General features: G+C 37.7%; 1 protein-coding gene across 3 annotated transcripts in view; it reads right to left on the reverse strand.

The window, feature by feature from the left end:
• PEX7 (peroxisomal biogenesis factor 7) overlaps positions 1 to 12,263 on the reverse strand; it is a 38,795-nt gene extending 26,532 nt beyond the window's left edge. For 2 of the 3 annotated variants that reach the window (XM_071740840.1, XM_071740841.1), the window contains exons 1-5: positions 12,039 to 12,251; positions 11,239 to 11,296; positions 9,641 to 9,791; positions 6,016 to 6,093; positions 5,622 to 5,730 (exon numbers count right to left, since the gene is read on the reverse strand). In XM_071740840.1, coding sequence (XP_071596941.1) covers positions 5,622 to 5,730; positions 6,016 to 6,093; positions 9,641 to 9,791; positions 11,239 to 11,296; positions 12,039 to 12,171 — 529 coding nt within the window. In that variant the 5' untranslated portion in view covers positions 12,172 to 12,251. Of the gene's footprint in view, positions 1 to 5,621; positions 5,731 to 6,015; positions 6,094 to 9,640; positions 9,792 to 11,238; positions 11,297 to 12,038 lie in introns of all 3 variants that reach the window. The other variant, XM_071740839.1, reaches the window with a different exon arrangement.
• Positions 12,264 to 15,664: the final 3,401 nt, after the last annotated feature.

The following is a 15,664-nucleotide window of genomic DNA, read 5'->3' on the forward strand; positions in this document are numbered from 1 at the left end:
CATGATTCCTTGAAATCTGCATTGCAAAGGATAAATTTCTTCCACATGGTAAAGCAGATGTAGAATAATAATAATAGAAAGTACAAGCAAGGCACACCTAATACAATCATATTCATGAACAGCCACTTCCAGTTGGCATCCCAAAGTAAGCAACCTCAAAAGTGGCCAATACTTCCACCACAAAATATTTCTATTCTTGTAAGAAGCAATTTCCCTCTGGCAACAGATTTTTGCTACTCTGTTAGATAATTGTGATTCCAGATTTCTTTGTATACTTGCTTTCTTTCATTTTAATGAATATTTGTGAAATCTTGGATGAATCTATAGAACTACACAATATATACTCATCTATTCAAAATTTTTGAAAGCGATGCTAATCTACAAGCACATCATCCCCATACATGGGATAAAGACTCCTAATGTGAATGACAAAGTATGATAGTGAAAAGATACATTTTGTTTCAGATCTAAATTTCATGTTGGTTTTATACTGGCTTTTTATTCACAGATGTATTTTACCCAAATCCATATATCATAATTTCCCAAGTACCGTGACAACAGGCAGGTAAGCAATCATTGCAAGACAGTTTAGAGGTACCTCACTAACTATAAAAAAATAGCTAGATATTTGGGAGATTAAAAGAAAGAACAAGAAATATTAAATGTTATGTGAAGGCAAACAGAATCCAACCAGAACAGATAAAACGGTTTTCAAGAACCAAAGTACTATTAAAGTTTTACTTAAAAATAGACCTTATTTTTTTAAGTTCTAAAGCAAAAACTCTGGTCTTCCTACACTCTTTTATCACCAAGAGAAAAAACCCCAAAGAAATAGTACATCTTTAATTTACTTCAGGAAACAAATCCAGTGTAAAAGACATAAGTATTCATATATATGGTGTAACATCCATGAAAAATCAATTAAAGTAAGTACTTCTATAGTGCCAACGAACAATTATAAGCTAATTGCTTACTTAATATTTTAAAATACTAAATCAGATTAAATTATTTAGTAGGAATCAACTAGAAAATCTGCAGAAGAATAAAGAGCAGAACACAAATGCAAGCTTAAGTAAAACACCTGACAACCTTAAATTTGGACCAGGAACTTAAAAGAGATCTCTTTGTTGAAAAGCTGCACTCAAGGCTTTTCCTTTCCAACTAATTCAGTAACCATCCTCTTAGTAGATGTATACCTTTCCCAGTTCAGTATTTCATGTGAAATAATTAGTTCAATTTAGTTATCTTTCACAATTTGGATCCCAAACACAGAAAGCTGTGTTTGCCTACATGCCAGCCTGACCTGTGAAACTACAGCTTGGCAGCCCCTTACCTACACACATTTAATTCTGAGAGATCAGTAGGTAAGAAGACAAACTTTTTAAAAGGCAACTCACCATGTCAGGGATGGCAATAAAGCAGACTATGAGACACAAAAAGGTTTTCTAATTTTGACCTGAAAGTCTGGCACTGAATGCAAGAGCTTACAAAAAGCGTAGGCTGTATTTTCAAGTTGATTTGTAAATATCACAGATATAGTTCCCCAAACCTTTTGTCAAGATAATAAAAATTTCTCAGAAATTATCATACCTCCTAGGGGTACAAGAAGAATTTTTGCCCTAAACTCTTAATCTGAAGAACAAATAATACAATTAACTAACCTAAATACTGAGAAATACAGACATTGTCTTGAAGATTTGAGAAACACATATTTCCATTATTAAATATTTTAAGAAAACTATGTATCTGCCCTCACCAGTATGCTTCAGAAGTGTAACAGTGATTTAATAATGCAGTATTAAAACTAAGGTCCCAGGAGCTGAGATAAAAATCTAGTAGTAATTCTAAATCTGGGCTTTGTCAAATCCAAAACATTCATATTTTCAATTGTCAGTGTCATGTCTGTATTGAAGAATACTACAGTTATGTAAATAAAATAATACCCATGAATTACTTCCCACTGTTAAATTTAAAGGGTAATAAAACCAATTGATACTATGAAGGATTGAAGGATTCCTTCTTTATAAACCACAGGACTGAGCCTGTTGCTCTGGAGAAACATTTAGTAGACCTGATTTATGCTTGACTATATAGTAACATGCATTTGGCACTTTCTTGATGTGCTTCTCATCAATTTGCTCTCTGGTTTAAAGAAAAAAAAAAAAAAAAAAAAAAAAAAGGCCTCCTGGGCAAATGCCACATTAACTCATTAAACCCTTTTGGCCATCAAGATGCTGTTAAACATTTATGTCACTTCTTTAATGACATTTTCCACATCACTGTTTTTTTTCAGTACAAGGCAGACATTTGCCAGTGTTCTGGTTTTGTACTGCACGTACACCTGAACAGCCTGCTTATCAGCTCACAAATTGTTACTGACATCACAACAGCAGCTATTTAAATACAGAGAATTAACACTCTACTCTGTTACTATTAACTCCCAATTAAAAAATAAAATAAAATAAAACCCTTTACTTGCTTTCTGAGAGTACAAGTGGCTGTAGATTAAGACAACAGCACTGTAAAGTCACATATGCCTCTAAATGTTAAATCAAAGTGTATCAGATGCTGAATAAAAGCCGATTTAACTGAAGCATCAGACATATTTATCTTCTGTAATCCAATTGCATTTTGTTGTCCACTGCAGAGAAACTTAGTTTTCCTGTATGTATTCAGATTGGAGGACTAACAAAGCAAAATAACCACACAGTATCAAATTCATTTTCAACTGCTTTATACTGACATCTTAGGTTTCTCAGTTTCTTCACCCATATTCTTTTCTAGTTTCATAATACTATGCAAAAAAGACATACTCCAAAAGCAGAAATTTAACTTTATTAGCTTCAAGAAAAAGCTGTCTAGGCATATAATGGTCCTTATGAGCACCTATTTTACCATGGCTTCGACTTGTGTATGGTTTTCTGTTTTCAGTGGTCACAAACTAATTAGTTAAGCAAAAATCAAAGTTCTGTTGGCATCTATGTGGATTCAAATAAAGCCAGAAAAAAGGGCAGGGGTCAGGCATGCAAAAAATTCCTAAACCTCCTTCTCCCATTTCTTTTCTTAAAAATAAAAAAAAAAAACTTTAAAAGTGCATTACTTTACTTAGATGTTACTATGGTTAACAACATACCTAACTTATTTTACTAACACATGCAAAACTGAAAATGCTACAACATTAAACAGTTCATTTCTGGTGTGAAGTGCTATGACTAATATTCAAGAGAATAAGAATTTGCAAAAAAGAGAGAACAAAACTTAAGGTCAACCCTTCAAGCAAGTCTATCAAAGAAGAGACATCCATAAACTTGACAGAGTATTATCATATTGAGATTGCAGTTTTTCTCCCGCTCCAACTTTAGCTCAACAGAATATCAGTTACCAGTGAAATTAAGATTTCTGTCCTATAATTTTCTACCCTCCTTATAAAGTATGTGGATCATAACAAGTTTTAAATGAGGAGGTCCAGCCTCCTGAACAGTATCACTCAACTTTCAACACATATCTTTACTAATAAAGCAGAATGCCAATGTTGCAGTAAACTCTCTGAACATAAACTGCCCAATATGCCTTTCTTAAAATAAGGAAATGGTATTTATACCCACAGTCATGAGTACTTCTACTACCCACAGTCCACAGTCCTGCTTCCCAAAGAGAAAAGTCTCAGTATGTATTTTCTGCAGTCAGGTAATCTAATCAAACCGCAGAAAATTTCCAATGTAAACTAAAACCAAAAGCAAACAAGGAAACTTCATCAGCATCAAACCATGATTTCTATGCAAGATCTTTGATTTGATGCTATTTCACTTAGAAGCACACTAGATGTTTTATTTTGGAAGCCTTAAGAGAGTCTATGATAATTCTGACATTCTGAAGACTTCCTTTTCCTTTACCTAATGGTTTTACACCTACCGTTACACTGTAAGAGTTTTATTTCAAACATGAGTAGCGTTAAAGAAGAAAAATATTGTGCCTTTTGTGCATTTTTTTCCCCCTCTGAAAAAGACTATGGAGTTGTCAGTGAAAACTGACTGCCATTAATTTCAGGCTCCAGCAGTACATGTTAGTCCCTTTCGAGAGTCGAAGTAAAATTCACAAAATAATAGGAACTCTTTTGTGGTTCTGTCAAAACTTCCAACAGCTGCAGCCACTGCGTCACTCTAAGAACAAATCAATTATGTGTTTCTGCACCAAATTTAAGTACCACAACATACAGCATCTAACAATCGACATTTCCCAAAATTGTTCAAGTGGCAATGTATTAGAAGAAAGTTTGGCTTCATAGCCTAGAGAACAAGTTTTAAATAACCAGATGAATCAGTAAAGCCCTTTTGTTCATCTAGAATGTCAGAAATTTTGTATGAGTACCATGGAGGGGATGCTTCTGAACAGGACTTTAAAGAGATCAAAATGTTCCCTAGAAAAAACCTAGGCACTGTTTTCTCTGCTTTGACCAAACAGGCTGGTATATTGTCATATATAGCTGCATTTCAGAGTAACTGTTCATACAGCATACAGAGCCCTATCCTGTAAGCTTCTGCACATACTATTAGACAGGTAACTCACAAAGTGTTACCTCACTTCAAAAAATTTGGAAATATCTATGCACCAGCACCTGGCTTCCAAACTACTACATTAAAACAAATACATGTAACTTGTTATTCATTCTAGAACAACTCTGCAAGCTGAGTCAGATGGAAGTATCCAGACTGAAGTTTTATGAGACACGTGTACCTTTTCAGGAAAGTTCCTATGGAATAGGGTACACCTGTATCTGTGTATTCCCACTGTCTCTCTATCTCCAGTAATGAGAAAACATATTCATACTTGCTCACCCTCTTCATATAAGAGCTAAAGAATTTTTATAGAAGTCAGTACAGTACTGAAGTCCAACAGACTTGACATCAGATAAATTTAAGCCACTGGATGTTAATCTAGCAATATTTGTATTATTGCCCCTCTATTCCCCAAGCAAACTCTGTGACTCACAGAAGCCCTCACTCAGTTTGCCAGCAGTCAGGCTGCAGTTCAATCCATAGCTCTCCACATGCCTCTGAAGCAGGAGCAGTATTTGGAAAACACTCCCACCTCACCATACCATCTCTTTAGGTCTAGGTACACCCAACTCATTTATGATTGTTTTTACCAGCAAGATTCAGAGCAGAACAGTAAAACTAATTATTACCTTTCCCAAAGAAGGAGGCAGAGAGAAGGCGGCAGCAGAACTGTAAACAGTTCAAGAGGAACTGACTGTTCCTCACAAAGCTAATAGTCTACTTACACTTGAGGTAATTTGAACAAAAATGTAAAGCAGAACACATAATAAAGTATATAACATGATTTAATGGTCAACAACAAGAGTGAGGTGAATGGAAGAGAGCTACATAAAATAACAGAAAAAATTGCCACAAGATCACTGAAGTGACTGCTAGAAAACTACTGATGCCTGCTTAAATGACCAAGAGGATGATTTACAGGCCCTGCAAGTCCATATGAAGCAACAGTTTACTTTTCTTCCTTTCATTTTTAGTCATGACACACACTACCATCTGCTGGACAAAGTGCTGAACTAATCCAAGATTGGTCTTTTGCTGTGAGAATTTCTTTACCACCATGGTTACCTGAGGCAGATGCAAAACAGCCTGGGATGTGTGGAGACCATATAGTGCTGTAAATGACCCCTTCGTGGCCTTTGAAAGTGCGTAATGACTTCCCCACAGCTGGATCCCACTGAATAAAGTAAAAAGAAAGCTGTTGAGGTATACATTCAATATGGAAGGAAAGGGTTTCATAAATAAATGAAATTTTTACACATCGTTTTACTACATATCATGAAAAGCATTTGTATACTTAAGCTGGGATCAACTGAGGGATAAAACAACATGTCAGTTAAAACAGAATTTAAGCCTCTGTAAAAATAAAGAGCAAAAATGAATCAGTGTTGTTTCTTGACACAGAGAACTATCAGATCCAAAGCAAGCCACATTTTTCACCTTCAGCAGAAAACCAACATACCAGCTTGGCTGTTTGATCCCATGAACCAGACACCACTAGCTGCTCTCCTCTGGTTTGGCTCCAGTCAACACTATATGCCTATAAATGATATAATAGCCTAGTTTAGAAAGAGCATTAGAACACAAGTTTCAGAGTCTAGTTAGCCAAAGTTTTACACAATAGAATTAGATTTGCAGCTAAAAAAAAAATACACCATTGAAGGAACACAAAGCTGGCAACAGTGCCACCTACCTGAAAAAAAAAAATAAATTTACCATCTCTGTCTGGCATTAAAGGCTCAGAGGAGTATGCATAAAAGTAAAGATAGGCCAAAATGCAGGTTAAAAACATTGTAACAAAATTCACACAGACTCACCATCACTAGAAGTTTCTACCATGGTAAAAAAAGCCATAATTCAGACCAACTTCTTATCTCTGATCCATTTTTATTCAAATATCTGCAGTTTCTAATTGCTAGCAACGTAAATGTTATCTTTCTTCAGAGCTGACTATGGAGATGACTTTGTGACTTTAGCTGACTAACTATAAAAGCTTTTTTACAAAGCTAATTCTCATATGAAATATATGCCATAAAATACTCCTGATACTTCTCTTTTCCAGGTTCTGTGGCACTCTTTTTTTACATTCATATCCTCAAACAAAAAAATTAGAAACTCAACTTCCCTCATGATAATCGATCAGCTATTAGGAAATTGCTATTCACTTGGTAGCTGAAATAAGTTCCCTCTTCTCTGGCAGCCGATTTTAATATTGGCCCCTGCTTTGACAGATGATACCCTAACTCTATCCTTTGTGGATAGTTTTTCAGCTCTGCTGCCTTAGTAAAAACAAACTTTAAGGTAGTTCTCTAAAATACTTCAAATCTGAAAGTCCTAAATACAATTTCCATCTTCAAATGCATCGTTTCTTTACCTACTCAGTGGAATGTGCAGTCTATTCTGTCTAGTTTTACCTCCCATCAAATGGCTGATGAAGCTGCAGTGGGGCATGAACCACTTCAGTGCTAAGGTGGATATATATTAGCTGAAACAGTTTATTTGATTCATCTCCTGACCCACTGAGGCTTTCCTTGACATTGTACAGAAATGTGGCCGCTACCTACCGCTAGCAGGTGGCATTGCTCTGGACAGTCAGGGCACTGATCACAGAGGATTTGTACTCCAGGTGGGACAATCTACTGCTAAAATAGCACTGGATCTAATCTGCAAGTCAACAGACCAGATGTTGTCTTCGTCTTGGATAGATGGAATTGTGAATTAAATGACAACAACCCTGTTTTTAAAGTGAAAAAGTTCGAGCTCATGTTGCCAGATAAAAAAAAAAAAATAAAAAAACAAAAAAAAAAAAAACCAAAACAAAACAAAAAAAAAAAACCAAAAAAAACCACAAAAAAACCAAAAACAAAAAACCAAACAAAAAACAAAAAACAAACAAACAAAAAAACCCCAGCAAAAGCTGAAGCCTTCTATGGGAAGTTTCCTGTATGAGAAAGGAAATCAAAGTATCATTTAGCTACTTCTTAGAATTTTTCCCTCCAAAGAAATATTTTGCCCACACTCTGCAGCTGCATTGTAGGCAAAAAAAAAAAAAAAAAAAAAGAGCTATTTGCCATATTAACAGGTCCAGCTAATAGGAAGAGAATTTAAAAGATCCTGTGAAGAGCCAAGTATGGTCCACCTTCATTCTTCTTTCCTTTTCATGCTAGCATGCAACATGAATTTAAAGACACTTAAATAGAAGAAGTGTTAAGCAACTGGGATAACCTTAGCTGTTAAACTTTTAGTGCTTGAAGTTCAGTCATAAAATATATTAATACTACTTCATGCTTCCTAAATAGCAGAAGAAATGCTTCAGGGAAGATGAAAAAATGATGAAAAACAGAGATAAAAACATTTAAAAAATGTTCAAAATAAATGATCGGGCTCACCTTCCAAAATAAATTTAATACAAGCATACTATTATCTCACATTCCAGTGAGACTTCATCAAAACCAAAGGAAATTAGGCTAATTTATTAATGAGATCCAGCAGTTCGTTAATGCTGGGATAAAACTTATTGCCCTTTGAATTAAAAATTCTTTTTGAGGAGGAATAATGATCTCATTTAGAAAACAAGAAAGAGATCTCTGTCAATCATGTATTAAAAATATTATAAAATGAAGTGACAAAAATGGCATTAGAAATGTCAGACAGGGGTAAGAATTAGGAAGGTAGTCAATCATTTTAAAGAGCATTGTCTGCCAGTGCTTGTTTACCAATAGTATTAAGTATATTTCCTCTGAGATCTGTCCTCTTAATGCATGTTTATAAAGAATCAATGCAAACCTTTTGCATCCCACCATAAACATGCAGCCCACGTGTCCTATACTTTCTTTCTAGCTCATGGTTGAATGCCTCCACCTCCGTATGCTACCTGCTAAACTGAGACTTGGATGCAGAAATGTTTACGTCACAAACAACAGATGGTGTGGCAGAACCAAAATAAGATTATGGACAGAATTTCAATGAGAAAATGATAGACACAGAAAAAAAAAATACATTTGGTATTATGCTTTGCCTACATCTTTCTGTTCCTTTCTGTTCCACCAGTTTTTGAACACTGTCATAAAATCCTGATCACAACAACAAACTCATGTCTCAAAATTCTTTATTTACATAGTACATGTATTAAGCCAAAGAGGGAAAATTACAAAGAAACAAGGTACAAAAGACAGACTGTCATGTAACTGCAGTCACTCAGCTTTTAGCTGTGTGCTTCAAATCTTAAAAAAAGAGAGTTCCTTGTGAATACAAAACTGGATTCCCTTAATAATTTTTATTAACTACATATCCACTAGGTTATTTTATTGAGATTTATGTAATTTAGATCAAGTGACAGTAATCCAGGCCGAAACTGATTGCACTTTAAGTTCAAAGATTTGACAGAAGTGAGAGAATAGTTGGAATGCAAGCATGGAAAAAAAGGTAGAAGTAGAAAAGGTAGAAAAATAACTTGGGGAAAGCATCCTCTAAAACATACAGATACATTTATTAACATGAATTTAACATTTCTGACTACCCATATTGCACTGCATAAAGAAGCTGAGATTTTAAGAAAATCAAATGCAATGGTAACAAAATACCTGCTATCCCAATATTTGACTACTGTTATTCGAATAAGATCTCAGAGATGCTAGGACGAAAAAGGACAAGCAGCTCTCAAGTACAACAGAAGTCCTAAGGACCTGAATAATATAGATCACTCTCTGTCCTCAATGATAACACTGCTGTATACATCAGCTGTCTGATTTAGACCTATTCAACGAAGCTCTCTAAAAATCACAGAAAAGCTGCAGTGTTTCATACAACCCAATTATTACTTAGCCTATAAGAAAAAATAAGTACTACTTCTGAATATATTAGATTTATATAATTAATCAGTACCTACAGCATATGAATGTACATATGAACATGTAGGAGTAATTCACTTTGTATTCAAAATAATATTAAGTTATAAGTTTAAAACATGGACTGAAAGTTAAAAAATACGCAACAAAACTCACTTTTGATTTTCAGTCCACAAATAAATCTTTTAATAATTCAAGCATTAGGTCATCCATTAAATTTTTCAAGTTTCCTGGGTTTACCTCCTGTGTGTGTTCTTTGTAGACTTGCAGTGGACCTTTGGTTTTAGCTGTATCCCAGATTTGCAAAGATCCATCTCCACTAGAAGTGATCAACACGTGTTCATTATTCTCACTCCAGGTCACATCAAACAGGCCATCATTCCAGTCAAAACTAAATCAGAACAACAAAGATATTTGTCTGTGAGAAAGCATGACATAAAAGTCTGGACTAGTTACATGCAAAAACAGTATTTATTTCAAACATCCTCTCCACGATTCTAAGCAACATTTTTATATATTTGGGTTTCTAGAAAATCTCCTTGCAAGTAACTTACTTGTTAACAATGTTGACTTTTACAACTGTGTTCCAGAATAGGCTGTTTACATTAAAGCATAAATGAGCCCAGGATGTTCCACACAGAGAATGAAATCTGATTTCAATCTTAAATTTTGCCAGGCAAACAGTCACAGAGGTTCTACGAGTCTCAGTCTGTCTGATCTATGACTTCTCCAGGATGTTGCTACAAAGGTAGGAGCCCTTTTATCTGTAACAACTGTGGTAAACAATGAAATAAAACTCTTTGTGTTGGGAGAGCTTTATCCAATTCACAACACCATTAGGAAGCTGAGTCACAATGAAAAAACAACAGAAAGTCTGTCATGAACATAAGATCTCTATGCTCCCTTAAAAAGGGCTTTCAACACACCAACAATTCATCAAAGGGGATCAAATACCATGTATTAGTTGCTATGCAACAACTATCAATGACTGTGTCTTATGGTTAGTATGAATTTATTTACATTCTTTTAACTAAGCGTTCAGCTAAGCTCAGGTTTAACTTCATGGCATCATGCAGTAATGATGAGGGACAGACACACACACAGAACATTTTGGGAGAGAAAATTACATAGCTTACGGCTCAGGAACTTATAGGGCTTTCTACCACAAATAAATGAAGTCACCGGAAACAAAGAAATTAACAGTACTGAGCCAGAATACTTAACACAACAGTGTTGAACAGCTTCAAAAAGTTTTGCTTCTCTGTCAACCCTCTTAATCTAAACAATTGCTGTTTCGAAACTTGCTTTTAAAAAAGTGTCAGGTCAATGATGTTCAGTTATGAAATCCCCTTCTTCCTTACTCTCATCCTCTTCCCATTCAGAACACAAATCCAACTCCTGTCAAACCCGCAGAATACTGAATCTCCAAGAAAAGACCTCCATGACTTTAGGCAGCTTCCTGCACTTACATCGTAAGGGCATAAATTTAAGTGGCAATGCACTGTCCCTAAAAAACCTCGTACTTTTAATTTCAAGCTATGGGAGAGAGACTGCTTTTAATTTGATTGTCTTCTTCTATAAATTGATTTACACTGCAGAAAGGGTGCAATTCACATTACTTCCTATAACAAAATCTGTGCGATGTAAATCTATCATTTGAATGCAAAACACAAATACATGCATGTACATAAATACAAAGAGGTATTCAGTAGATACTATAACATGGATACAATATTTTTCATGGCTAACAATAAACCAAAACATTAGGGTTGTGTCTTGCAGTCATGGGTACATAATAAGCTTTCCTCCGGCAAAAATAAAACATAAACGTTTTTTACCTCCTGAGCAGAACAATCCCAGCTTCATTTTGTTCCAGCACTGCCAGAGTCCCACAACCTAAACCATCAAAACAAAACATCGAAACTCATTCCCTCACTCCAAAAGGAAGTATTGTGTTTGCTCTGAGGTAGCTACAATGTAATAATAAAGAGCACCTGAACTTTAAGAGGACAATCAATCAGTTACATAAATAAACATCTTGTTGTGTCACGTCCTCCAAACACTAACTCTCTTACAACAGGCTGGTTTTAGGGGTGGTTTTTCTGTTGCTTTTGTTTTACTTCAGTATACCTGTAGGTGAGGTTGGAAAACAGACAGCTCGCCAACAAAAGCACAGAGGTGAGTTTCCCCCCATGAGCCTCACCTGAGGCACATACCAGCATGGGGTTCCCTCTTATCTTTTCGATAAACAATTTTTTTTCTAGTAGCACGTACACAGCTCACCAGAAACACAATAATTCAATTTCGAGAAAATACACGTGGGTATTCCTCTCCCACGGAGACTGGGAAGCTGCCGAGACAATTCCCCATTTAAAAACTCCGTTTAAAAGCAGGCACTGAAGGAGCAGCGCTCCCAATGGAAAAGGTCCCGATGCTGAGACGAGCTCAGCTCCTCCTCAGCGGGACCCCGCTGGGGTGGCCAGGCCCTATCTGGGCACGGACTGAGGCTGGATGAGTCACAACAACTTCGAGGTTCCGAACCCTCGGACCTCCAGCCACCACCGAGCCCTCCTCCGGAGAGCCTCCGCCGGGCACCCCGCCAATGCTTACCCTCACCCCGCCACCCCTTCGCCCGCACCTGCGATCCCGTAGTACTGCGCGGCGGCGCAGGCCACACGGCCGGGCCAGTAGGGCGAGAACTCCACCGCGTAGCCATGCAGCCCGGGCAGCCGGAGAGCAGCGGCGGCACCACCGGCCCCCGGTGTGCCCATAACCCCCTCCCGGGCCCAGGCCGAGGAGCGGAGGAGCCGCCGCGCCCCCACCAAGAGCACTGCCCCGCCGGAAGCACTGCCCCGCCCGCCCGGCCGTGCTGAGACTGCGCCGCCGCCATCTTTGGCACTGTCAGCGCGTCGGAGCGGTTTAGGTTCGGCCCCGGGAGTGTGGCGGGGCCGGCGAGAGCGGGTACCGCTGCCGCTTCGGAAGCCTCCGTGGGCTCCAGGGGAGCTGCTGCTGGTTCTCTGTGCCTCGCTGTAGCAGCAGCCCCGCTCCCCTCTGCAGAGCTTAAGGCTGCAGCCTTAGGCGCCCCTGGTTTGTTCCTCAGGTGCGGCCTTGCAGCCGGACCTCCTCAGGTGAAAGCTTTAAGCTTGGGGGGGGCTGCTGAGGAATTGGTCGCTTGGTACTGTTAGGTTTTCATACGTACCCTGGTGTGATTTGTAATTAAAGGTCACTCTGCCCACTCGGTGTCCATGTCTCATGATTCTGCAAAACCACCTTCTGGTGAGGTTTGCTTCAAAGCTTCAGGGACAATCTTATATAGCACATAAGACATGAGTTCCTTGTGCGTGCATCAAATTTAACACAGAAAATGTTTCAACTGTAGTATACGTACGTTGCCTATCATTTTTCCTTTCAAAAAAGCCCTTCTAAGCTATTTAATGCTCAAATGTTTTTAATAGATCTACATACTTAATTCTCATTGCAACAATTCTCATTGTTGCAATTACACCTGATGGAAGTCACACCCATAACAGCTTCTGGTTTATGTCAATGGGACTATCGCCTTTGAAAGGAAGTGGGTGTGTGTGTGAGAGGCTTAGAAAATTAAGTATTTTGAAAGATGAGCCGCTGCAGCATTTGTTACATTCTATCCGGTATGTGAAATACAGGACTTCACAATACAAACAGAGATTATTCCAACTGGACACAGACTGCCCAGTCCCGTGTGTAGAGAGAAAAATGCAGAAGTATTATTTCACCCATTAGGAATGTAGAGCAAAGGTGAATAAGGTCACTCATGGTTACATTGCTTGTAGAATATATGATTACAGTACAGCTTGAAAAATAGTTATATACTCCCACTACTCAGCCTTATATTTAAACCTAAACCTTGCCCACAAAAGCCACACAAATGTCTGATTGCTTCAACTAGCAATTCAGATGCAGATCACTGAATTAGGCAGCTCAACTAATTCTTTGATCTCCTGGTAAAAAAGAAAAATACATTTAAACAGCTTCCAGGTTATTAGAATAAAAACAATCCAAATTCAGTGTAAGTGAGGCTGAATTTAATGTACCCTTTTGATTAAAACAGCAGCTCCCAAAACCTCACAACTGGCAATTTATAGGATTAAACAGACAGCATACGATATCTGATTTTTTAAACACTGGGGCAAAGGAATACCTTACTGAACTGGCTGCTCCAGGCCAAATTTCACCAGTTTTAGCCTATGCAGAATGTTTTAAAAAATAATAATAATAAAAATCAGTGTATCTTTTCAAAATGCAAGTATTTCTGAGTACTGGAAAGTTTTCTTTCATCAAGTGCATTTTCAAATCTAGTTGTTCTTCTGTAATGAGTGAAATTCCACAAAGAGTTTATGCAAAGAGGAAGCAGTTCTTATCAGCGTTTCAGCTCTGTTTTAAAAAGAGATTAAAAGAATTTTCATAGGCATAAAGATCAAGAAGTGGATAAAACTTTACAAGGAAGTCCTGAGAGAAGGACAAGTCCCTAAAATATTTTTTTTTCACAGGCAAGCTTGTAAATCCAGGTTTTGAAGATCCTTAGAAGTAGGAAGCAAAATAATTCAAGCGAAGGTATTTACAGTCGGAAGATTTCAAGGTAGAGAGAATAACATTAAAAGAAACAAAAGCAAAGAGAGAAGGGCTGAAGTAACAAAGCTAATAACTATTAACGTAGTTTCTTCTCCGCTTCTGGGCAGCTGAGTAAATTAAAGGAACGTGAAGGACCACCAGCCACAGCAGCGTTTTACCTGTGGCTATTGAAACCGAGTGGTCCAGCAGCCAGATTCCTCCACCGGCTTCACCCCGGCAGCGCTAGATGGCAGCCACGTTCCACGGCAGACCTGAAAGGCCACCAGCCCAGATAAAAATTCCGTAGCTATCCTGAGATTATTTTTTTCCTAACCCAACATCATTTCAAGGAATCAAAAGCATGAAAGTTGCTTACTCTATGGCTATATTTAGGCTATGTTCATGCTGCATTCTGAGCTCAGAGTTCAGATCACAGTCATGCGACTCGCTAGCAACAGGGAACTGAGATGCTTACAGCAAAATCTCCACAGTTCACCACTGTTTCAGTCCAATGATCTCTGTTCTGTTACAAATACGTCCCTCTGTTTCTCAGCTTGCAAGCTGACAGCCTCGGTATGAATTGAGATGGTAACCATCCCTGCTGTATACACAAATCCTGAAAAACAAACAAACAAACAAAAAAAAACCAAAACAAACCAACAAAACTCACCAGAAACAGTTATCAGGAAGACTCCAGCCCAATTATTTAAAGAAATAATGGGAAAAGGTAAAGCTTTTCTACTGAAGAAAGTAGATGGTAAGCTATCCCCTCATGTGCAAGGATAGGTAGCTTAAAACACTGAAAATACTCAGGGGCTGTAGGAAATTTTTTTTCTCCCTTGTAGTTATTGAGCCATTCATTAGGCTTCATGCTATCAAGATTTTTCTTCTACAACAGTGAATGGTTATTGCTTAATAGAAACACAGAGTTGTTTCCAGCTGAAATGTTCGTTTGTGATAAAGCTGTATGTGGTGAATCTCTAAGAAAAGCACCTGATGTCCCAAGGCTTCTGATAAAATTGCAAAACTGGCAGCACTGAAATAAACAAATGAAAGTAACCAAGGGGGTTGCAGGGATGAATGCAAAGGGAAAATGCTGTCCTGGTATGGGGAGAGGGAGGGCTGTGCAAATCTGAAGGAAGAGGCAGTTGAAAGAGACCTTAAGTTCAAAAGGACAAAAGAACCAAGAAGACAGAACAGCACTGAAGCAGAGGAAGATTTAGAAGAGATTTAGCAAGAAGCATGAGAGTTGTTAGGGGAAAAAGGGTATGAAGCAAGAATAGTGCACATTTTTCACCATGCTTTAAGAACAGTCCTGCCTGATGAAATACCCATCCACAAATGATGTATCCACATTGCTCTGCCAGGTTTTGCTGACTTGCCATCACTTGCTGAATGGATTCTGCATGTCATTAGTGTTACATGATCAGCTGCAGCCCTGCACAATGGCCACCAGTCTCTATTTACCTGTCCCTTGTACTTAAATACAGCTTTATGTGTAATCACAGGTTAACCTCGTCTTAAAGACTGGCACCTGTATATCTCATAAGAAAATATTGCCCTCTGTTGAACATAAAGGCTACTTCTGAGTGTCTACAGTGACATACTTTGCCTGAATTTTTAGGACTACTTTTAGAAACAAGGTTTTTTAAAAAATTATAGCTTAATAAATTT

Source organism: Heliangelus exortis, chromosome 3, assembly GCF_036169615.1.
Source record: "Heliangelus exortis chromosome 3, bHelExo1.hap1, whole genome shotgun sequence".
NCBI lineage: Eukaryota > Metazoa > Chordata > Aves > Apodiformes > Trochilidae > Heliangelus > Heliangelus exortis.